We start from the raw sequence: 22,023 nt of genomic DNA, 5'->3' as shown, positions 1-22,023 counted from the left end.
TTTGTATTTTGTCCCTGAGATTCACCATCTAGAACAGCTGTACAATAGCTATAGTTCTAGCTGCTAGGTTTCACTATATACAGTATTTAAATGAGCTTAGACTTTCATATAAGCCAAAGCAAGTGACTCAGCTGGTTTGTATGACCTTGGCTACTCACTGCTATTAAGGAGTGACTGAAGAAGAATCAGTCCCTCAAGACTTTTGGAAACTTAGCAGAGCAAAAGGGAGCAAATGTTGCCTGGTTAAATTAGCTGCAGAATACAGATCTTAATATTAATAACTTAGAAATTAAAACTGTCAGACATATGCTACAGGTTTTTATTTTATGCTATTTCATCCTAATTACATAAGGTTTCCAAATCTCATGACTAGCTAAAGAAAATAAAATCTCACTAGGGTCACTGATTCTGAGTAATGGCTTTCTTCTTAGGGCTGTCTCTGCAGATCGATAGCCTGGCCACAGTAGCCAGATCCTACTAGGGCTTAGGATTCTGTATTTGATTGTATATAAACTTAACTCTTTCAGTATTTCATGCTATTATTCTTTTTACCAAGTGAGAGCTGAGATTTCTAGGAATATGAGGCTAGACAACTCTTACCATTAATCTTGGTTCTTGCATGGGTAGTTTCAGTGTGTTTCAGTGGGGGCACAGAAGGACAGTGTGGAGGTTTTCAGCTTGAACACCAGTTCACAGTGTTCTGTTTTTGAAATATGGGATGGGGAATAGTTTGTTCCTCTTGCCCTTCTTAGCAGTTGGCCTCTTGAAAATGCCTCTCTTCAAAAATCACTGGAAACTAACAACACTTGGTGACATTAGAATATTTATATGCTTCTTTGAAAAAAATGTGTATTTAAAAATACCTATTTCAGCTAATACTTGTGCTTGCCTCTCTGGGCACATTCTTTATAAACAATAGCAGGCATCTCAAAATCTCTTACTTACAAGTGGCTTCTTATTTGTGAGCTGGGTTATGAGTTTTCTGACCAGATAAAATCCAGAAGTCAGGCATCTGGAATGGGGTGCTTGTCCAAAGGAGTGGTTTTTCTGACCATTAGTCATTATTTACTAACTTGCTGGAAGGAAAGATGACTTTGTCTACTTTACTGAAAACACTTCCTTTTCCATTTTAATTCTCCTTCAAATTAGCTGGCATTAGGCAAAATCCTTTGTATCTAACTACACCCCATCTCCAGGAAGGTACTTTTATTTTAGAAGCACAGCATAATTGAGTAGTGCTTTCTCCTGCTGGAGGGTTGGGGCCTGTATCTTGGCGAGGGCTTCCTACCATGGGGAACTGAAAGTCGAGTAGGTTTCATTTGTCATTGAAGCCGAACACACAGCCTCGTAGGTGTGTTTGATGTCAGAGTGGTACTGAATGTGTTACCTGGTCTCAGTACTCCCAGACAGAGTAATAAGACCCAAACCATAAGAAGAGGGAGAAAATGGGTCTGCCATGGTCACTGACTGAGATATGTGTGATTTTATAATAGATGCTTTACTGTACGGTGGATTTTTCACACTTTTCTCATCACCTCTGATGGTGAACAGAGAGAACTGGTTAAATCAGGCATACTCATAGTAGGGTTTAAGTATTTTGGAAAAGGTCAACATTGGATCTAATGTCACATAGCCACAACATCAGTCCTATGTGCTCCCTGCCAGGGGACCTAGCAGAGATGGTAACTATAAATAGACTATAAATAGATGGCCTCTTTGGATCAATTCCTTTGGTAACCAAAGGAACACAGCACCTTTGTGTTGAGGTCACCCTGTGACACCTTCCCAGTGTCCCTTAGATCTTTGATTTAAGTGGAAATAATGTGTTACATCTCATAAACTTTGTGATCACTCATCTTTCTACATTGGTGGTTGACTCCCCATGAGAATTGGATGGAAAATTAGTGAAAAGGGGCTTTACTGCTGTAAATATAACTCATTTGCGTTCTGGTCTATGGCATGCACAGTACAGTCTGTCTCAGGGCTACGGCTGTGAAATAGGCAAATTTGTATTCATTTTTCAGCATTCAAGCAGAGTTAAACTGTTCTCCCCTGACACTGATATAAGAAAATGTTCTAAAGCGTCACCTGTCTAAAAATACCACTGGTGAGTCTTAGACACACTACATATCTGAGAAGGGGGGAAGCAGAGAAAGCTGAGAAAATAACCAGGCATCAGATCAAAAGGAACTGAAATTTAAATGTAAAAACCCTAAAATCTACAAAAGAAAGCATTTGTGTAGTGCTGTAAATGAGTTATTCATATGACCACGGATGTTGGTTTCCATAGTAACAATTACTAGATTCTTTGGCACAAATATTACATGACTGCTAATATATAACATGAGTATTTTTCTGTTTTAACTATACATTGTCTGAAATAATTTCCTTTTGTTAGGAAGCAGGTTTTTGGCATTTGGGGCTTTTCTTTCCTAAGTAAAAATTGCATTCATGCATTTTAATGTGTTTTTCTTTTACTATTCACCCCCCCTCCCCTTTCCTATTAAGATTCCTTTCAAGGAATGTTCACTGCATCATTATTTGTAGTAGTGAAACTGGAAACAGGCCAAGTGTTCATCAGTAAAAGATGAGTGAGTAAATGATGGTGTGAAGTAGACTTGAAAAAGGAACCAGGGCACCTTGGAGACGTGATCAGTTCAAAGGATAGGAGAGGAAAAACACAGGCTGAACCTGGAATATCTTGTGGTACCAGAAAGTAAGGAAGTGCTAAAAATAATGACATGGCCGTTTCAGAGGACGCAGAGTCAACCCAAAGGAGCCCCAGTGGCCAAATCTGGGATACTCTGTGCATATGATCAGGACTGAATCTCATAGCAAATGTTAGCAAATAATGTACTTCTTAAAAAATGTTTTATTGAAGTTACTTATTTATTTTATGAATGGATTGTAGTTTTTTTGTAGACTACTGGGAATGGCCCAATAATTTACAATTGAAATAAGATATCCTGTTATCTCAGCATTGTGGCCGTATTTTCTACAACAAAAACGTGTGTGCATCTGTAAACGTATTTAACAAAATATTTGAAATTAGAGTGGTTTTTAAAATCTAGGGTATGTGGCTTATACATACATATGTATACACACACACACATCCAGGGCACACTTCTGTTCCTCTAAACTGCAGCCCCACATTTGACCAGCAGGTGGCACTTTGCCGATGGAAGGCAATGTGAAAGGAGACTGACCAACACTGGGACAAAAGACCCAAGAAGAACTTGCTCAGAGTTCACACGGAGCCTTGACTCGTAACCCTTGGGCCCATACTGTGCTCCCATCCTGAGCTTGAGGCGTTTGGGATTTAAATTATTCTGAGATTTGGACTTACTTCAATAGAGACACAAGCAGGCCAGCCCAGGCAGGGTGCCATACCCAGTGCAAAGCGCGCACGACGTGAGCTGTCATGGTTTAGGCCCCTCACAAGTGGAACCAGAGAGGTGTGGTCGGTCGGTGCCTGAATCCAGGCCCAGCGCCGTACTCAGAGCTGCGTGAAGGGGTTGAATGGATGGGTATGTGTCTTTGTCCTTTGAAAGTAAATTAGAGGAGAAACCACTGTGCTTGGCAGCATCTGCCAGTAACACATCCGAGTATCTGAGGCGGAGGTGAATAGGGACCCCTTGTGTGGCAGCTGCTGGCAGTGCTCTCTGACACTGTTATACCGTGAATGTATATTTGTCTTCTGCACGTGCTGTTAGACCTTACAGAGAAAAGGATTTTGTCATGCTGTGCTCCAAGAAAGCTTTTCTCTGAGAAGACCTTAGATATTCCTGTTAAATTTTAAAGGAGTGTGGCATTAGGTATGCCTTTGTGTATGCCGCCTGAGCGTAAGACTGCAATCCAGAGAGTTCCGACCAGCTTCCAGAACCTAAACAGGATTCAGTACCTTTTACAGTGATTGTTTAACTGTCAGGCTCTACATTCTACTGAGGTTCCTAGAACACCCTCAGAATCAGAACAACTTGTAAACTTTCCTGGCAGTAGCTGAGGCAGCTGCAATGGAAAGCATGGCATTTGGATTCAAATCCTGGTTCTGGGTTCGAATCTTGGTTCTGCTCTTCATTAGCCCTGTGACCTCCAATAATTACATAATCTTTTGAGTTTCAGTTTCTTTATCTGCAAAACGAGACTGTTAATACTGACATTCTTCATTTATTCAGTCGACTGAAATATTTCTTAGTTCCTCCTATGTGTTAGACTGTCCTTTGGGAGCTTACGATCTAGTAAGCATGGCAGGCACCTCTATTTGTATTGAGAATATTAAATAAGAATGTATCTAAACTGGAGCTAGATGGTGGTGATGGTAGCTAGATGGTGAAGTACATGTGAATGTACTTAATGCCACTGAACTGTATGCTTAAAAATGGTTAAGGTGATAAATTTCATGTTACATGTATTTTACATTTTACTAGTATGTGTAAAATAAAAAATATATATATTTAAAGAACCAGCATGATGCCCGGCACACAGGAGGTACTCAGTTAACAACTGCTGAGTTAGGGGGTGAGTGGTGACCAGGAAAACCAGAAGGAGCCTTTTCACTTGGATACACCCACCCTGGCACAGCTAGGCTAGTAAATGGGGAGAAGTAGCCTCTTCTGTCTTGTACATAACACACCACCATACCCACAGATGGGGGGAAGGCTGCCAAGCCCTCTACAAGGCATGTCCTGCCTCTAGCTCAGTGTGGGCTTACGGAATGCCTTCCCATTTTTCAGCTATCATTCTGGAGTAAATATGCTCTTAACAGCCTGATGAAGGATACCTAAATGCAGCCTCTAGAATTCTCTTTCACTTTTCATAATGAAGACAGGCTTTAGATAAAGACTAGTAGACAAAGAATGGAAGTCTGCTTGGGGGACTCATGGACCAAACCTTCTGGGTCGGTACCATTATGACAGAGAATTAAGGCTCAGGGAGAATTCTAAATGGAAGACAAAGAACACTAGGGATTTTTTCCCTTTTCCTTTTCTTTCCTTCAGGGGCTATGGAGGAGAAAGGACAAAGAGGAAAGGAAGAACCTTTTTTTTTTTTTAAATTCAGGTAGGAGTCATGGATAACTCCTAAGTACCTGTGCAAATGAATATGATTAGCTTTACTACTCCAGAAAAAAAATGTTAATCCTAAAGTCATTTATTTTGGCTTTAGGGTAGACTAGCATTTGTGTCAGATTTTCCTGCCTAATTACTTTTTGCTTAAGCTTATTTAAAAATTGTTTTCAAGTCCTTTAGTGTGGCAGCCTAGGAAAGTAGGGGGTGGAGAAATAGGCCACAGATAAGGTCTGAACTTCAGCTTTCCTATATAAAAGCCTCCTGAAATGCTGCTAGCAGGAAGGCAAATTGGAACCAGCTTTCTAGAGAACAATTTGGCAAAATATTTTTTAAAGTCTTAAAAATATGCTTACTCTTTGATCCAGTAATTCCACTTCCAGGAATTTGTCCTAAGGAAATAATCAAACAACATGAAGAAATGTAGGGACAAGGCACTCACCACAACATTGATATCAACAACAACAACAACAAAGTAAAATCAACTTAAAACACTGAATAACGTGGAACTGATTTAATAAAGTATGCTCCTGTCTGCAGTGTGCACAGTCATGTTGTCAAATCACAGAATTTAAAAATGTTTACCATGTCTTCCTAAGTGAGAAAGAGACTATAAAATAGTATGCACAGTTTGAACCAGTGCATTGATATAGAGGCAGGTATGTAGGCAGGTAGATAGATAGATGGAGAGAGAAATGACAGATGAATCCTATCAGGAGAGACACGTTCTGCAGTATTAACTTTGGTATCACTGAGCGGTGAAACTATGGCACCTTTTGTACTTTTTTGTGTTTTCCATTTGAACTGAACATTTTGCTTTGTAATTAGAAAAACCAGCTATCATTTATTTTAAAAGAACATGTTTAATATATTGCTAAGATGAAATGTTGCTATATAACACCCACTAGGTGAGTGCTCTGGGTGCACATAATTTAGATTGAGTGTATCAAGCATCCCATTCACACATATGAATTACCAGCAATCATACTGAATAAATAAGACCAGATGTAACCTATGTAAAAATGGGATATTTGAACTTGGAATAGGAAATCCTTATTTTATAAATAGACCAGATGTTTCCAAATAAAATATCCACACTCAGCAAATATCTGTGAAGGCACAATTAGAGTACCAAGAACGGGTCCATCTTCCAATCCCAGCACTAGGACATAGACTCCTCTAGAGCTGGGAGTCCCACCACTTTGCAAAGCTACAAAGACTAGTAGGTTTTCTGTGAGTTATAAGTAAAAAAAACGCTTATTGCCCAAACAACATTAGAGCAATATTAGGAATATTTTAAGTCGTTCTTAACCTTCTGAAAGTAATTCCCAGTTAAATTTTTACTGTTTCCCCTTTCTTATCTCATTATTGTCAACTCAGAACTCCAAATCCAGGTGTTCAAATGGGGAAAGAGAAAGTATAAGGTAGTTGATGGACAACCATAAACCTCTGATGACCCCAAAATAGCTCTTGGCTCACATTTTAAAGAACTCTGCCGTATGTGATCAGCTGCAAGGAAAATTTGTTCTCCACTGTTTGCAGGCCTCAGCTCTGTACACATGGTGGGCTTCTCTTTTTGTTTGCAGTTCTTAAATTCCTAAGACACCATGTGGCTTCACTAAAGGAAAAGCCTTGTAGGTCTGGCTCCCTGTCGTCTCAGGTCAGATGGAAAAGCCTTTTGTGATTAACTCAGCCACGGTGCGTCCTTTGGTATTTGGAACTTCAGTAGGAGTTTTTATTAGTTAGCCACATTTTGAATGCTGACTCAAATAAGCTTCACATAATGGAAAAAGCAGATAAATCTAGCTCTTTCGATGCCAAATAGAATCCCAGTTCTACTGCTAACTGTGACCTTTAGCAAGTTGCCTTAGTATGCCGGGTCTCAATGTCCTCACTTGGTTAGGAGAATAGCTGTTCTTTGTCAGCCTCTCAGCCCTGCACCAGGGTCTGACTGTGATCGGTCTTTATAAACACACTGCCTCTCCCACTTTGTTTCTGATAGTTTCCTTATGCTGCCCCACCTCCCCAAGAGCCAGTGAAGACTCTGAGAAGCCTGATCAACATCCGAAAGGACACACTAAGGCTCGTCAAGTAAGTTCTGGGGGGCCCCGGCCAGCTTCCAGGACCCCTCTGTGCAGAGGGGCCACCGACTGACCCAAGAGGCCGAGCGAACCTGATGCCAGGCCTCAAGGGTGTGAACTCCGCTGGCACTGACAGCGCAGCACCTCTTCCACACAGAGTAGGTCTTCCTGCATCCAAATGGTTCCAAACTCTGTGCAACAGTGTTGCTTGTGAAGAACTTTCACATTCCTGGAAGAGCTCATTTCTGTCCCTGTTTTCTGAAGCTTTTTCAAATAAGAATCATTGAGGGGAAAAGTGAATTTTGCAGATACCTCAGCAAACCTATGTAAAAATGGGATATTTGAACTTGGAATAGGAAATCCTTATTTTATTGCGCATGTTTACTTTTTAACTTATTTGTCATCTCATGGAGAACTTCCCCTGAGGAACTCATAGTGGCCTCAGTCTGTTGTTTAATCATCCTCCTCAAAAATAATTGCCATCAACATTTGCCTTCTTTTTGCCTCCCCCAAACACAGTAACTTTTAAACTGATGCTCCCTCCACATGGCACATCTGTCTGCCGACACTCACTGGGTCCCCAGGGAGACAGATCTGGCTCAGGCAAATCAGAGATCCCCAATTTTTATGAGTGGACAAGGAAGATGGCCCAGACTGTTTTTATGCTTGTATAGGTCGGTTCTATTAGCATTAGGAAGTTAATTTTTCTCTGATAGTTTTTTTAAATGTAACAACTTTATTGAGATATAATCCACATAGCATGCAATGCCCCCGTTTAGAGCATGCAGCTCAGCGGTTTTTAGGACATTCACAGAGTCACACAGCCATCACTACTATCGAAGGCAGAAACATTTTCATCACTGCCAAAGAAGTACACCAGCAGTGACTCCCCATTTCCCCCGGAACCCTTCTTCCAGCCCTAAGCAGCCACTAACCTATTTTCTAACTCTCTTAAATTTTATATTTTATTTGTCCCTGACATTTTAACTGCTTCCCCTACCTGTGGCATCAACTCTGGGCATGAGGGTGCCCGGGAAGCATCCTTTTGCTGCAGAGCCGCGGCAGCCAGGAGCTCACTGTCCGTGGGAATTCCTTCAGCAGCAGAACAGCCTGACGCTGAGGAGGCCTCTCGAGCCCCCGGCTGTCGACCACTGTCTCCACTTTGTTCCTCTCATCACATATGGGCTGCTCCGCTCTTTGATGGAGGCAGGCTCAAGGGCCTGAGTCACTGTGAAGTCCTGGCTCTGATGTGGCAGCCTGGCCGAAGCTCTAGAATAGAGGGAAGCAGTGTGGCATGTGGGGAGAACATGTCACTTCTGGGGTCTATGGACAATCATTCAAATAAGTCTCTGAGTTTCAGGTTTCTCATGTGTAAAAAGTAGTAAGCCTTACCTTTCAAAATTCAGTGAGCTGATGGAAGGGGAAACACTGGTGTTCAATAAATGTTAAGATGAAGGGTGTGTTTTTTTTTTCTTCTGATTATGGGAATACAGTGAATTCTGATTCACACACTTCCAGGTAAAGATGGAGATTTGAACATCTACTTCTACTTCCTGTCAAAAGTCCATTAAAAACTACGAAGAGTATTTTTTTCAAGCATAAATCCAGAAGACCTGGGAGAATGGGAAAGGAGCAACAGCGCCAAAATTATAGAGGCTGGAAACAGATGGTGACTGTTAAGTGACTTAGTATAGTAAACCCAAGAAATCGGAATCCTAAGTGAACAGAAGGAAGAGCTGAGAATCACCCACTCTGCACTGTGCTGTCCCAAAAGGCTCAGGCACTGGCAGCACTAGGTACCTCGGGATGTCGGGGGAAGGCTAACGGAACAGCTGCCTAAGAGTATCGGATCCTCTCACCTGCACTGCACAATCAACTGCCTTCCACACCCTGGCAGAAGGCTGGTAATGATTCGCACTGGAAAAGCTAAAATGGAGAATCTCTGAACTTGGAATATCCAGGCACAGCTAAGGGCCGGACTCAGGACTAAAGATGGGGATTTAGTGACTTTAGTCACACCGAGCCCCCCGGCCAGCCCTCCTACTCTGTCCCCAGAGTGCTGTCATCCAGGCCTTTGTCAGAAGAGATGAAAACTGTTTTCTAGGGAATCGGACCTGGCTCAGGTGGGAAGACCAGAGAGACTGGCCTTGGGGATTCCTGACAGACCCAGATCTGCCCTGGGCGAGCAGAGGCCCCAGACCCTGCTACACACTCAAGAATTCCAATCAGGGATTTTAAATTTCTTAAATATGGGCAGACAACCAAAGATCCCTAGATGTGTAAGAAATCCCTACAATATGAAATACAGTGGCAAAATAAACCAACAGGGAAAAAAATAACTGAGTGGAAATAAAACTGTGCAGGAAGAGGAAAACTTCATTTATAGCCTCAGAGACATAGAGAAGATAGTGTTATTTCATGGGTGCAATGGCACAGAGCATTTAGGGAACAAAAACAGCACCTAGAAATTTAAAACTTAATTGCAGAAATTAAAAACTTGATAGAATGTAGGACTAAAAGTTGGAATATTCTAAAAAGTGGAGTGAAAAGGCAGAGATATGGAAAATAGAAAGGAAAAGATATGAAGAATTGAGCACTGTTTAGAGGGTCCAACATCCAACTAATGGTTCTAGAAAGAGGCAGAGAATATGGAAGGAAGGATAACATCAATGACATACCTTATTTAGGAAAACATCCCAGAACTAGAGGACTCAAGTTTCTAAATGGAAAGAACCACTGAGTGCCCAGCACACTGGATGATAAGGTAGAGATACTATATCAAAGGAACAAAGGATCAACAATCAGAATGGCTTCTTACTTCCTGTGAGCAACACTGGAAGCTAAGTCAAACTTTCAGTGAAGTGTGACCGTAGAATAAAATCTCTTAAAAAGTGTGTCCTTCCAATATGCCCCTTTTCAGGAAGCTAGTGGGAGGTGTTAGTGAAAATTTAGCCCAAAAAAGAGAGGAAGCTAGGAGATGCAGGAAACATGGGATTATCCAGGAGGAAGGCAAAAGGGACTCCGCAGGCTGATGGGGGAGGGGGAGACCAGCGCAGCAGCTGTGCGCAGGCGCAGAGGCCCCAGGGTCCTGATGGAGCAGGTCCAGAAAGAGGGCTCCAGAAGGGGCCTCCTCGGGAGGGCGAGATGCACAGAACATGCAATGCATCTGACCATCCAGAGTTTAGAGAAGCAGCAGAGAGCTTGGGTTTGAATTAGTGATAAAAGTACTCAAAAAACTGAGCAACTGAGAAAAAAAAAAGCATGAACTCTTAAGAAAAACTTACGCAGGAAAAGGAAAACAATCAGAGATTTCTCTGTGGCTGAGCTGTGAACAATGTTGATATAATCAAAGTGACATAGACAATGCTGTACTAAACTAACAAAATCATGAATGTAGCCCCTTGGGGGGTGGGGAATGGGGGAGTACTTACAGGGAACAGAATGAGGAACGGGAAAGGAATCCTCATTCCCACAGGAGGAAGCTAATAGATGATGCCTAATGCTGAAAACTCCAGTGATAACCTAAGCATGTTATTTAGAAACATGCAGGTAAATGCCAAAGTGATCAGCTGGAAGAGGTAAAGGTGGTCTCCCGTGAGGGGGATAGAGAGGGGCCTGCTGTGTTTGGTAGCAAAACTTGGTGGAAACTATTTAAACCATGTGATTAGTAACTTTGATTACAATGAAAATTTAAAAAAGATATCTGGCAAATACACAAGGGTGTTCATTGTAGCCCTGTGGAATATGAGAAATGCCTAAATGCCCAGCAAGAGTGCTGCGGGGCACCCTGCCATGGTGCAAAGTGAAGGTGTAGCCTGGGTTTATGATCATGGAGGGAAGCTCACAATAGATTAAATTTTTTTAAAAAAGACAAATTTTAAAATAATGATTTGCTATCCCACAAATGCCGAGTCTTTGTGGTGTTCTAGGTGTGCTGAGGAAGTGAAGGCCCCTGGAGAAGAGACAGGCAAAGCTAAAGTCCACTACAATGTGGAGTTCACCTTTGACACTGACGTTCGGGTGGCCATCACCATCTACTATCAGGCCACTGAAGAGTTCCAGAATGGGATTGCCAGGTAAGAACAGACCGGGTGAGCCGCTGCCTTCCCAGACAGGCTAGGGTGCATACCTTATGCACTCACCTGGGGAGGAAAACATTCTATTTCTACAACCAGGTGAAATCCTAAATTTGGATTTTCTTTGACAGAGCCCCTACTTTTTCACCTTTCCCCTCAAATTTGCCACCTTGGTCCTGTGGCAGGTGGCAGCATAGCTTTTCAGATGATCAAGATGCTGTTAAAATCCATTAAGCTCCCTTTCTGGATGTGTGGGTTGAATAGACGTTTGATAGTATTACCAAACAAGAGCCAAAGAGATTATAAAGGAGGTCTTTTCTCTTCTATCTTCTCTCTTTTTTCCTTTTCTTTTCTTTTCCTGGAGTCTGTTGATAATTGAGAACGGGCATGAGGCAGAGGAAATGGTCAGATCTGTCTGGGTTGGATACTAACTTTTGCTTTGCCTCCTGCTTTGATCATAGCTACATCCCCAAAGACGACAGCCTCCAGTCGGAGACAGTGCACTACAAGCGCGGGGTGTGCCAGCAGTTCTGCCTGCCCTCGCACACCGTGGACCCCGCCGAGTGGGCGGAGGAGGAGGTGAGCTGCGCCGGGAGAAAGCGCGAGGGCAGGTTCCTCACAGAGACTCGGGCATGTCTGGGGGCTGCTTAGGGCCCCGGCCAGCAGCCGGGGACTGCCCAGAGTTTGAAAGTCGTGCTCACCTTCAGCCTGTAGCTTTGTCATGTCCTCAAAAGGATATGCCTAGCCTCACTAAGTTTTTTATTCCAAAGCAGCCTATTTACCTAGGATATTTTGAGAAAGCTTTGCTCCAAGAAAAGAACATGCAGGTTAGAGAATTCTACATCTAAGAGACTTTGAAGAAGAAACTGGTGGCCTTCAATTAAACAGACTTAGTAACTAAGGTTTGATGAGGGAGGAGCAGGGGTGAGGTCGATGCTTCCTGGCAGCACCTCCCTCCTGGTGGATCACTGTGCCGTTTCAACGTGGCAAGTCCTTTTTTTGTCTTCTCTTTTCCCTCAGCTTGGCTTTGATCTGGACCGAGAGGTTTACCCGCTGGTGGTCCATGCTGTGGTGGATGAAGGAGACGGTATGGGCGCCTTCTGTCTGCTCTGGCTGTGCACATGCCTTTGTGCACACGGGCCCAGCAGCACCGTGGCGTGGGAGCAGCATGCCTTCTCTGGGGATCAGGCCGTTTCTGCGTCCCTTCACACTCACACCTGCGTTCCCTGGCTTGCTGGGCCCAGGTGTCCTATCATGCCCCTTCTTGCAGCCCCCCAGATTGCAGGGACTTGGGGAAGGTAGATGAGCACCAGGGCATACCATTTGGCTTCCTTCTTCACCCCTGTGCCTTTTTTTCTTTCAGAGTATTTTGGCCATTGCCATGTCCTGCTGGGTACTTTTGAAAAGGTAAGTGAGTCACTGTACTACAGAGTGACTCACTGTATGCCATTTGCCTCTTTCCTGTGAGGACATGTGTGTCACCCCTATTTGCTGGCTGCTGGGCTTGGCAAGATGGATCTGGTGTGTGTGGCAGTGGTGGAGGTTGAAGGAGCCCTGGGAGCTGCCCTGGGGGCTGGTTCCAGCTCTGCCACCAACCTGCTGTACCACCTTCAGTTCCTCAGACCTCATTTCTTCTTAAAACGGGAGGCCCAGACTAGCCACATGGAGGGCGCCCCGTGTTACCAGCGCTGCTCCCCACCCGACTGTCCAGGAGCCCTCTTCCTGGCCACAACTGTCATATTTTCATTCCAGCACACAGATGGAACTTTCTGCGTCAAGCCTCTCAAACAGAAACAAGTGGTAAGTCTTTGAGGACCAGGGACTGCTGGTGTCCCCCACTTCTCTCTCTCTCTCTTTTTTTTCTGTTTGCTAAGCCCTCTTCTTTCCCTCCCACCCTCTTTTTGTTAATAAAAGAAGAAAAGAAAAGAGGGAGTGCTTTTGTGTGTTAGAAACTACTTGGGTGGCCTGAAAGGAATACTGATTTTTGGTGTTGAGGCAGCCATTCTCTGAGCAAAGGACTTGAGAAATGAAAGGATAGGATTTGTCCCCTGACATTAGGTTTGGGGAGAATTCTTTTTATCTAAAATGCCAGGGTAAGAAACATTTCACGTTAGAGGATAAAGTGTTGGTCCAAATCTGGGCCAATTACAGCCCTTGGCCTAATTTATCCCACCATTGCTTTTCTAACATTCCAAGTTTGCTGGCCCTCTGGCCCCTTCCACAATGATCATCAGGTTATGCATATGTCTGCTAGAAGTCCGAACCCCTGCTGTGGGCCAGCACTTTGCTTGCTTTCCACTCTTGCAGAGGGTGAGAAGGGGGAGGGTGCCAGTGGTGTTGGCAGGTCCCCCTGCAGATGGCGATAGATCGCTGAAATCCTACAATTCCATTATTTTCCCCTCTTGATGAGGTCAGTAGTAGTCTATAATACGTTAGCATAAATTTGTTGATAATCTCCTTTCCCATATAATCAGTAGATTAAAACAAGTCTTAAGAGTGGCAGAGGAGGCAACAGATCCTGAGCCCTGAGCCTAGGAAGGTGCAGGTACAAGCCTGGTGAGTTGCCTCTTCAGGTGGTCTGGTTCTCCAGGACACCCGGATAAGGTGGTGAGGCTGGGGTAGCTCAGGGAAAATGGTTTATCTATTTTCCTGTTGCTAGATTGGAATTAGCAACAGACCGTCAAACTGGCCAGCGGGCTATGAGATCAGTGACAGGTTGGGTCTCAGTGCAGGGACGCTAGAACAGAGGCCAGGCCGAGGACAGAGTGAGCTCACGTCAAGAAGTGAGGGAAGGGCAAGCTCTGTACTGAAGAGGCCCTGGCCGGAGGGAGTGGAATTGGGTATTGAAGTTGGGGTTTTAAGAAACAAGGCCCAGAGGGGTAGTTTTGCTGTGTGTTGTAGATGGGTGGGCTCTGTTGTGGGAGGCTGTGCTGGTGATGGTGGGCTACATAGTGGGGGTGGGGTGAGGGACAGGGGGGCCTCGTGGTGGGGGATGTGCTGTACCTGGGGGCTCTGTGGTGGGGAATGTGATGTGTGGGACATGAGGGCTCTGTGGTAGTGGTGGGGCCCAGTCTTGCTGTTTCTTCTCTTCTGAATTTCCCCTTCCTCTCTGTCCTTGTCCATTTCTTTTCTTTCTCCTTTCCATCCCTTTATTTTTATAATGTCTGAACTCAACTTGTATGACATAGCTGTTGCAGTGTTCTGATGTGAATTCTTCTGTCCTTTTTCTGGCCTATACCTCTTAACAGCCCATGGTAGTGAACTGCAGTACAACTGCTATTGTGTTGGTGAACCGTCATGTTCCCTATTGGGTATGGTGGTGGATGAATTAAATGTTTGGTTTTCTTCCCCTCCCAAAGAAAAAGCATAAGTAAATAAAAGCATCCTTTACTTGTCCAGGCCTTTGATTTTTTTCATTGTGAATCAGTAGTCCTTGGTTACTAGAGAAGGTTGGGGTGTCAGTTCCCACTCCTACCTCTCAGTAGAGTCAGCCTGCCCTTGAACATTTCTGTTTGCTTTTCAGGTAGATGGGGTCAGCTACCTACTTCAGGAGATCTATGGAATTGAAAACAAATACAACACACAAGAGTCTAAGGTAAGTTCTATTCAAAATTCTGCATGTACTTTTCCCAGGAGGCAGAGCGGGAAATCCTCTGGTAAAGCCAGGACCTAGGAGTCCAGCACGACGAGCTCCGCAGTCAGTCTGGTCTGGGGAGGGCGTTTCCTTGTTCCTCCTCTTAGAGGACTGCCCTTGGGAATGTGGGCAATAGGCGGGTCAGGGTAAGTTCTGGAGCTCCGTGCACTCTGTTTCCCCAGCTCTTCCCTTGCCCTCTCCCTTCCCTGTGCAGCCCGCTAGGCCCCTCGGCTCAGCCTGTCAAGAGAGGACCAGGTCTGAGCCCCACAGGATGAGCTGGAGAGAAGCAGCTCCCAGAATAGGTGAACTGAGTATGTGAACACACTTGGTAAACTGTCAAGTCCAATGTGAACCAAAGATTTTCTCTGCTTGTCTCAGCTCCTTAGACAGGCTGCCTTGTAAAGAAAGCATGGGACGTGAAGGTCTTTGCATCATTGGCTAAACTTCTGTCTCTCCGGCCAGGTGGCTGAGGATGAAGTGAGCGATAACAGTGCTGAGTGTGTGGTGTGCCTCTCCGATGTCCGGGACACCTTGATTCTGCCCTGTCGTCACCTCTGCCTGTGTAACACCTGTGCAGACACGCTGCGCTACCAGGCCAACAACTGTCCCATCTGCCGACTCCGTAAGCCCCAGAACTGCAGGGCAGTGGCTGGGCTTGCTGCGTCAGCAGCGCTGGGCGCTGGGAGGAGGGACGGCAGTCTGTCTAGGCTCTTGCTCATCCTGACTCCTGCATCAGGACAACCTGATTGCCTGTTTTATTCCTCACAGCCTTTCGGGCTCTGCTTCAGATTCGAGCCATGAGGAAAAAACTGGGCCCCTTGTCTCCAACCAGTTTTAACCCCATCATCTCATCCCAGACATCTGACTCGGAAGAGCATTCAGTAAGTCGGGCAGGAAACACAGCGCCCTGTGAAACTAGTGCTTTGTAGTCTCCTTGCTGGCTTTTCCCACCCTTCCTCCTTCTTTACGTGACTTTATAGCAAATAATTAAACTTTGGCATGCTGGAGTATCTAGCTAGCTGGCCTAGATCCTGTTCTGTTAAAACCAACCAATATTGCAATGGAAAAATCAGATAATGATCATTAAAACTCCCCTTTTCCTCCTTGGGGACTTGGTGTCCAGTGAATATTTACCATGCTAGCAGTAGTTTGCCTGCTGTTTCACCCCAGTGGGGTCCAACTCTGGAACTTCCCCAAGCAGAAACAAGGGGATGATTGTTTTGGATGTGAATACAATTTACTACGTTTATCTGAATCCTTGAGGAAGGTAACTGTTTACTTTATCCCATTTCATGGCTTCAGTAACTGGGAGCCAAGGTGATGAGATGATTCCCTTTGGTTTCACAGTGTAAGTGATAGTGTTAGAGTAAATCCTCGAAGCTTTGTAGTTACGGACTAACAGGTACAGTCTTTAGATTAACACACTAGTGCAAGTGAGTTATTTTTCAGTAAATGGTACTGGAATAATTAGTTAGCTATTTAGGGAGAAAAATCAGTTTTAGCACTTTACTCCTTACTGGATAACAAATACATTCTAGATGGAGTAACTAGTTAACTATATTAAAAGCAAAGCAAAACAAACAAAACATTAAAACCTAGAATAAATATTAGATGATTCTTTAGTTGACTTTAGATGGGGGAGGACTCTCTAAGCTTAAAAGCAGTGCAGCACTACAAAAAAATGGAGTGTACAGATTTTACCACATAAAAAATGTAAAACTTCAGATGTATAGAAGATGAACAAAATTGAAAGGCAAACAACTCATTTAAAGAAAAAGAAATGTGTTCACAACATTTATATACAAGAGAAGGTTAATTATCTTTGCCTTGCTTGTATGAATAAAACAGTAAATAAATGAGCAAAGGATATAGTTTTTTAATCCTCAAAAGAGGAAACATAACTGGTTAACAACTGTTTTTTTAAAAATCAACCATATGCAAAATAAAATGAGACACTATTTTTCACCTCTTAAATGTAAAGTCTTTTTAAAAGCTACTCCGAGCAGGCAGAGAAGCAATTAAAATAGGTTTCTGTTCTGCTTACTGGAGTGTAACTAGAAAGATAATTGAAAATAACAAAACAAAACAGCTGTATGTATCGAGAGCCTTAAAAACATTTATACCTGGTAGCCTAAGGTCTAAGAATTTAATACCAAGAAAAGAATCTGTGAAAAGAGTTATGCACAAGGATAATTTACCAAAATGTTTTTTACAGTAGGAAGTGCTGGATGCAACTAAATTCCCAGCACTAGTAGAACAGTTAGGAAACTTATGGTAACTATGAAAGGAGACAGATATGAAGGAAAGAATGTTGATGACATAAACAGATAGATTAGAACTTGATAAACAGTACAGAGGAAAAAAACAGGAAGAAAATACACCAGAACAATAATAAAAGGTATTACTTTGGGTGATTTGCTCATTGATATTTTCTCCTCCTTTCTACCTTCACATATCTTCCAGATTTCCTCTAATGAATGTATATTTCTATTACAATCAGAAAAATTATTAAGAAGAAGTTCATCTATAAGCAGATTATAGGAATGCATGGTTCTTTGACCTCTAGAACAGCAGCTTTTCTTGCCTGACCCCAGGCCACATGTAAAAGAAAACATTTTTCCAGTGTAGAATAAGAAACATGATCATGCCATAAAACAAAGAGTATTTAATTAATTTTTCAACCTGTGTCTGATTCCCCTAGTCCTCAGAGAACATTCCACCAGGTTATGAAGTAGTGTCTCTTCTGGAAGCCCTCAATGGGCCCCTCACCCCATCCCCAGCCATCCCTCCACTCCACGTGCTTGGAGATGGCCACCTCTCAGGAATGCTGCCCTCCTACGGCAGTGATGGCCATCTGCCCCCCGTCAGGACTCTCTCCCCCCTTGACCGCCTGTCCGACTGCAGCAGCCAAGGACTCAAGCTCAAGAAAAGTCTCTCCAAGTGAGTAGCTGGCACTCAGCAGCAGTGACCCTGGGGGCCTGGATGAGGCACTTTCAATCCATCCTTCACCTCTTGCAATGCTGGCTCGCAGCCTGGGTCACTGGCAGTGAAGACCTGGGATTGGCACTTGCGGGGAAGGTTATCCTATCCTTTAGGAGAGGAAAGGAGATGGCATACAGGTCCTTAGGAGGATCTGGATAGACAGATCTCGTAGGTGTTCTTTTTTGGGGGAGGAGATGGGGTATAGGGAAGACAACCTCGTTAGGGTCATTCAGGCCCCCCGGGAAGCCTCGCTTAGTCTGAAGGCTGCAGGAAGCTTGTCATCTGTATCTGTTAAGTACTTAAGTCCAACCAAGCACAAGTCATAATAAGCTTTCTGTGGCAGAGTGAAGGAGGATATTTTATTGATGAAATACTGAGCCCCTAAAATTGTCAGTTGTCTTCTCTAAGTATACACACAAGCTACTGGAGCAGTTAAAGGTAAAACTCGGGTGTCTTACACCCAGAAGCAGTCTCAGTCCCTTTTTGGTGCTCTTCCCACCCCCTACCCCTTCTGTTTGGGCCCCCTCACTTTCCCCATGCAGCCTCTTCTTCCTGTGAAGGCTGGCTAAGGGGAGGCTAGTTCTGTTCTTTCCCTGGACATGGGCTTCAGCTGCTCTCCCTGCGGGACTGTCACAGGGCCATTTCCCAGAGTTCTTCGGTGCTGCATGAAGAGGAGGATGAGCGTTCTTGCAGCGAGTCTGAGACACACCTCTCTCAGAGACCGTCCACTCAGCACCTTGGAGAGGTAATTTGCTTCCTCCTCCGGTTCCTGGACGTTGGACTGCAGGCCCTCTCCTCCCACCTGCCTGCCTCTGCAGGTCCATCTGCTTTCACTCATCATCAGACACCTCTGGAGCATTATCTGGGGCAGCAGCTGAGGTTGCATTAGACTCATTCCTCCAACCGTGTACTGAGCCTGTGTCAGTTACCAGGCCCCAGCCCCGGTGTGAGGATAGCAGCAGGGAGCAAACTGCCCAAGCCCCTGCCCTGAGCACCCTTATGTTCTTGATATTGGGGCAGGGTAGACACAAAAGACAGTGAGAAAAAAATGTGTGTGTCAGATGGTTCTGTGGATCAGTACGTCAGATAAGGGAAAAGGTAGTTCGAGGCAGAGAACACAGTTTGCAATCTTTGAAAAGTGGTCCATGAACAGACAGGGAGGAGGCAAGAGAGCCAGTACAGATGTTGGAGAAAAGAGGGCTCTGGGCCTGGGAACAGCCAGTGGGGAAGACAGGCCCTGTGCCCCCCCACAGATGACCCAACAGGCTATTACACCCACCCTCTGCAGGGCAGTATGCCAGGTCCAGGGGACCACGTGCAGATGGCAGTGCCTCTGGTTCTGAGGAGTTCACTGTCTAGTTGGGCCGGGACATGTGCACGAATAGCAGCACCCTGTCGGTCACATAGTTGTTGCTCAGTAAGGAGTTGTTGAATGAATGAGTGAATGAATTTTAATGAGAAGATACATGCACCCAAAACAAGGACAATAAAGTCCTGCAGCAGAGGTGTGAAAGGCCACGTTGAGGGGAGGAGTCCAGAGAGGTGTTATGCAGGAGTACCCTTTGAGCTGAATCTTGACATTTTTAGACATGCAGAGAAAGGTGAGAGAAACCTTCCAGGTGAGAGGACTGCACACACACAGGCACAGAGAGGAGCCTGGCTCTGAGAAGGCCCGTGGTCCTGGGAGCGCTTCCTTCATCAAGGCCCACCGGACGGCAGTGTGTGGACAGGGGATGGGGACAGGCTGAGCCAGATTCTAGTCCAGGAGCCCAGGCAGGAGGGAAAGCCTGGAACAAAATATAAAGAGTGCCTAGAGGAGGGGGATCAGGCTGTGGAGGCAGGATCTACAGGGCTTTGCCTCGGCCTGGGATGGGGTGACTGCTAGGGAGCCGGAAGTGGGTTGGGGCACAGAGGTGGTGTTTGAGTTGATTGCATAGAGCCAGAACTACCCCAACATCCAAGTGGAGATGCCCAGCAGGTAGCGAGGCCTCTACTGGGTCTGTGTTCTTTTCCTTCAGAAGGAAGGCTGTTCAGAATACTGGGGTGCTCCCAGGTCCCAGCTGCTGGGTGACTTGCGTCTTTGTGTGGCCCTAGCAGCTGCTGTGCCTCAGGCAGGATGTGCTGACTGAAGTTTGTGCCTCCCCTGGGAGGCAGTGGGTGGCCCAGGCCAGGAGGGGTGGGGGTGGGGGGGATAATGGTGACAAAGGCAGTGGCCTGCCTGCTCTGCATGTAACTCAGTGGGGGCTGTGGGGCCTCTGTCCCCCCAAGGTCCCCTCTCCCCCTCCCCCAGGCCCCTGCGCATACCCTTCCTGCAAAATGCTTGACTTGCGCTCCCTCTGCTTCCCCCAGGAATGTGGTGTAACTCCAGAGAGCGAGAATCTTACTTTGTCATCATCAGGAGCTGTCGACCAGTCGTCCTGCACAGGGACGCCTCTCTCTTCCACAATCTCCTCTCCAGAAGGTACATGAGGAGGGGAGCAACTGCATGTTCGCTTCCTCAGCCTGGGCCACAGAGCTCCGAGTAGCCCCTCCACAGCCTAAGCTATGTGACTAACAGACTCAACTTAAGAGACCGGGGGGACTTGCTCTCCTACGATGAATGGCGGTCTTGCCGAAAAGCTCAGGGAGGAGCAGGTGTCTTGCTCCCAGTCCTGCCTCATAAGGTTTTGCTTTAACATTATGACAGGAAAAACCAAATCCCTTGTCCCCAAGGTTGAGTTCTCAGCTCCAAAGTGTAGAAGAGCAGAACCTTGCAAAACCACAGCTCTAGAACCTTCCTGGTGAGGGCAAGGCGAGGCCATGTGGTCCCTGCCACTTCATTCAGCTCACAGGGACAGCGCCTGACCCCCTTTCCTTCCTTCCGCCCGTCTCCACAGACCCTGCCAGCAGCAGCCTGGCCCAGTCAGTCATGTCCATGGTGTCCTCCCAGAGCCGGCACTCCCAGATCAGCACCGACACGGTCTCCTCCATGTCTGGCTCCTACATTGCCCCTGGCACTGAAGAGGAGGGAGAGGCCCCCCCTTCCTCCCAGGCCGCCAGCAGGGCCCCCTCCGAAGAAGGAGAGGTAAGTGAGGAGCATGGGGACCATCCTTGCTGCCCCATGCTCTACACACGTGTCCAAAGCAGCTCACAGAGCCACCAGGGCTATCTGCAATGTCCCCATGGTGCTTGGAAGGAGAGCCCCAGAAAATGAGCCACCAGCTCCTGGGTTGAAGACTCGCTCAGATCTGCGTTTGGCACCACCTCTGCCCTGAGCACGTGGTTGGGGTCGGCGAGTGGCTGGGTCCACACCTGATGCTCAGCGCTGTTCTGCAGGTGATGCCCGTGGGGTCTCCAGACAGCAACTTCGTAGGCCTCGCTGCTGAGGAGCAGGATGCGGAGGTAACACCAAGAGCGGCCCGCAGCGTTCCTCCCAGGCAGGGGCCTGATGGAGCTGCAGGGGATACAGAAGGATGGGGGCCGCTTGGGTGGCAGCTTGGATCAACTGGAGGTGGGGTGCGGGCAGAGGGAAGAGCATCTGTGTGTCAGGCGTGGAGTGAGTTCTAACAGGCGCTCTTCCCAGCCAGACCCTAAACCTTGAGAATGTGTCCTTGTTCATGTAGTATTTATACAGGACAACTGTTGCAGGCACTTCCTGGCACTGGGGACATAAAGACCCAAGTGGCCTGGTTTTGCCCTGCCCCCCATGTACTCCACCCACCCAGGAGCCTTGTCCAGGTCTGGGCTGGGTGGGGGAACAGGACTGCAGTTCAGCATGAGAAGTGCCCTGACCAAGGTGTGCAGGGAGGGCATGAAAGACCCAGCTCACCCTGAGGGCACCAGAACTTCTTCAGCCAGACGCTCCCAAAGGACTGTCTGATGGGGCTTGGCGTCCTAAGGAAGTCCTGAAAGTTTTATGATCTCACTATTAGCTTTTTCATTTGACAGGTTCTATGTCCACCTTAGAGAAACAGTATGAGCTAAACTATTAGCAGGGCCATTCCTGACATTCCTAGGGTGTATCTCTATAGGGCCTCAGGCCTCGTATGGGTCCATCTGGCCTCACCAAGCAACATCTGCCTCTGCTCAGCCTCCTGGGTGCCTCAGATGGATGGAAATGCATGCTATTGACGCAGGCCTGGGGTTAAATACTATCAGGATAATTAGTTCCATATTCAGCCCATCAACATATTTATTTTACTGCTTTA

General features: G+C 45.8%; 1 protein-coding gene across 8 annotated transcripts in view; it reads left to right on the top strand.

Moving 5' to 3' along the window:
- The window catches only part of RNF157 (ring finger protein 157), a 62,831-nt gene that overhangs the window by 30,872 nt on the left and 9,936 nt on the right, over positions 1 to 22,023 (top strand). For all 8 annotated transcript variants that reach the window (XR_008997458.1, XR_008997460.1, XR_008997459.1 and 5 more), the window contains exons 3-16: positions 7,066 to 7,154; positions 11,074 to 11,220; positions 11,682 to 11,799; positions 12,241 to 12,307; positions 12,584 to 12,627; positions 12,973 to 13,020; positions 14,744 to 14,815; positions 15,317 to 15,476; positions 15,623 to 15,735; positions 17,556 to 17,794; positions 18,473 to 18,581; positions 20,186 to 20,297; positions 20,713 to 20,900; positions 21,152 to 21,217. Coding sequence is in view for 5 of the 8 variants with exons in the window: in XM_036900264.2 (XP_036756159.2) it covers positions 7,066 to 7,154; positions 11,074 to 11,220; positions 11,682 to 11,799; positions 12,241 to 12,307; positions 12,584 to 12,627; positions 12,973 to 13,020; positions 14,744 to 14,815; positions 15,317 to 15,476; positions 15,623 to 15,735; positions 17,556 to 17,794; positions 18,473 to 18,581; positions 20,186 to 20,297; positions 20,713 to 20,900; positions 21,152 to 21,217 (1,572 nt within the window). In the remaining 3 variants the exon portion in view is untranslated. The remainder of the gene's footprint in view (positions 1 to 7,065; positions 7,155 to 11,073; positions 11,221 to 11,681; positions 11,800 to 12,240; positions 12,308 to 12,583; positions 12,628 to 12,972; positions 13,021 to 14,743; positions 14,816 to 15,316; positions 15,477 to 15,622; positions 15,736 to 17,555; positions 17,795 to 18,472; positions 18,582 to 20,185; positions 20,298 to 20,712; positions 20,901 to 21,151; positions 21,218 to 22,023) is intronic.

Source organism: Manis pentadactyla, chromosome 4 (assembly GCF_030020395.1).
Source record: "Manis pentadactyla isolate mManPen7 chromosome 4, mManPen7.hap1, whole genome shotgun sequence".
Taxonomy (NCBI): Eukaryota; Metazoa; Chordata; class Mammalia; order Pholidota; family Manidae; genus Manis; species Manis pentadactyla.
Note: the sequence above shows the minus strand (reverse complement) of the source record. Positions and strands in the feature narration are given on the sequence as shown.